Source organism: Ursus maritimus, unplaced genomic scaffold (assembly GCF_017311325.1).
Source record: "Ursus maritimus isolate PB19 unplaced genomic scaffold, ASM1731132v1 scaffold_3516, whole genome shotgun sequence".
NCBI lineage: Eukaryota > Metazoa > Chordata > Mammalia > Carnivora > Ursidae > Ursus > Ursus maritimus.
In genome coordinates, this window is record NW_024426138.1 from 1 (window position 1) to 1,069 (window position 1,069).

The 1,069-nt window shown below is 44.8% G+C and overlaps 1 protein-coding gene across 1 annotated transcript; it reads left to right on the forward strand.

The window, feature by feature from the left end:
- Positions 1–3: 3 nt before the first annotated feature.
- LOC103679824 (zinc finger X-chromosomal protein-like) lies at positions 4–1,062 on the forward strand (the record flags this gene model as incomplete). The annotated part of the gene is made up of 1 exon (XM_008709360.1): positions 4–1,062. A coding segment is annotated over one exon (1,059 nt), but the record flags the coding sequence as incomplete, so codon positions are not given.
- Between the last annotated feature and the right edge of the window lie 7 nt (positions 1,063–1,069).

Here is a 1,069-nt window from a genome sequence, read left to right on the forward strand (position 1 = left end):
AAGAAGAAGTACCGCTGTACTGACTGTGATTACACTACCAACAAGAAGATAAGTTTACACAACCACCTGGAGAGCCACAAGCTGACCAGCAAGGCAGAGAAGGCCATCGAATGCGATGAGTGTGGGAAGCATTTCTCTCATGCTGGGGCTCTGTTTACTCACAAAATGGTGCATAAGGAAAAAGGAGCCAACAAAATGCACAAGTGTAAATTCTGTGAATACGAGACAGCTGAACAAGGGTTGTTGAATCGCCACCTTTTGGCGGTCCACAGCAAGAACTTTCCTCATATTTGTGTGGAGTGCGGTAAAGGTTTTCGTCACCCGTCAGAGCTCAAAAAGCACATGCGCATCCATACCGGCGAGAAGCCGTACCAGTGCCAGTACTGCGAATATAGGTCTGCAGACTCTTCTAACTTGAAAACACATGTAAAAACTAAGCATAGTAAAGAGATGCCATTCAAGTGTGACATCTGTCTTCTGACTTTCTCAGATACCAAAGAGGTGCAGCAACATGCTCTTATCCACCAAGAAAGCAAAACACACCAGTGTTTGCACTGCGACCACAAGAGCTCGAACTCAAGCGATTTGAAACGACATATAATTTCAGTTCACACGAAGGACTACCCCCATAAGTGTGACATGTGTGATAAAGGCTTTCACAGGCCTTCCGAACTCAAGAAACACGTGGCTGCCCACAAGGGTAAAAAAATGCACCAGTGTAGACATTGTGACTTTAAGATTGCAGATCCATTTGTTCTAAGTCGCCATATTCTCTCAGTTCACACAAAAGATCTTCCATTTAGGTGTAAGAGGTGTAGAAAGGGATTTAGGCAACAGAATGAGCTTAAAAAGCATATGAAGACACACAGTGGCAGGAAGGTGTATCAGTGTGAGTACTGTGAGTATAGCACTACAGATGCCTCAGGCTTTAAACGGCACGTTATCTCCATTCATACGAAAGACTATCCTCACCGGTGTGAGTACTGCAAGAAAGGCTTCCGGAGACCTTCGGAAAAGAACCAGCACATAATGCGACATCATAAAGAAGTTGGCCTGCCCTGACGATACT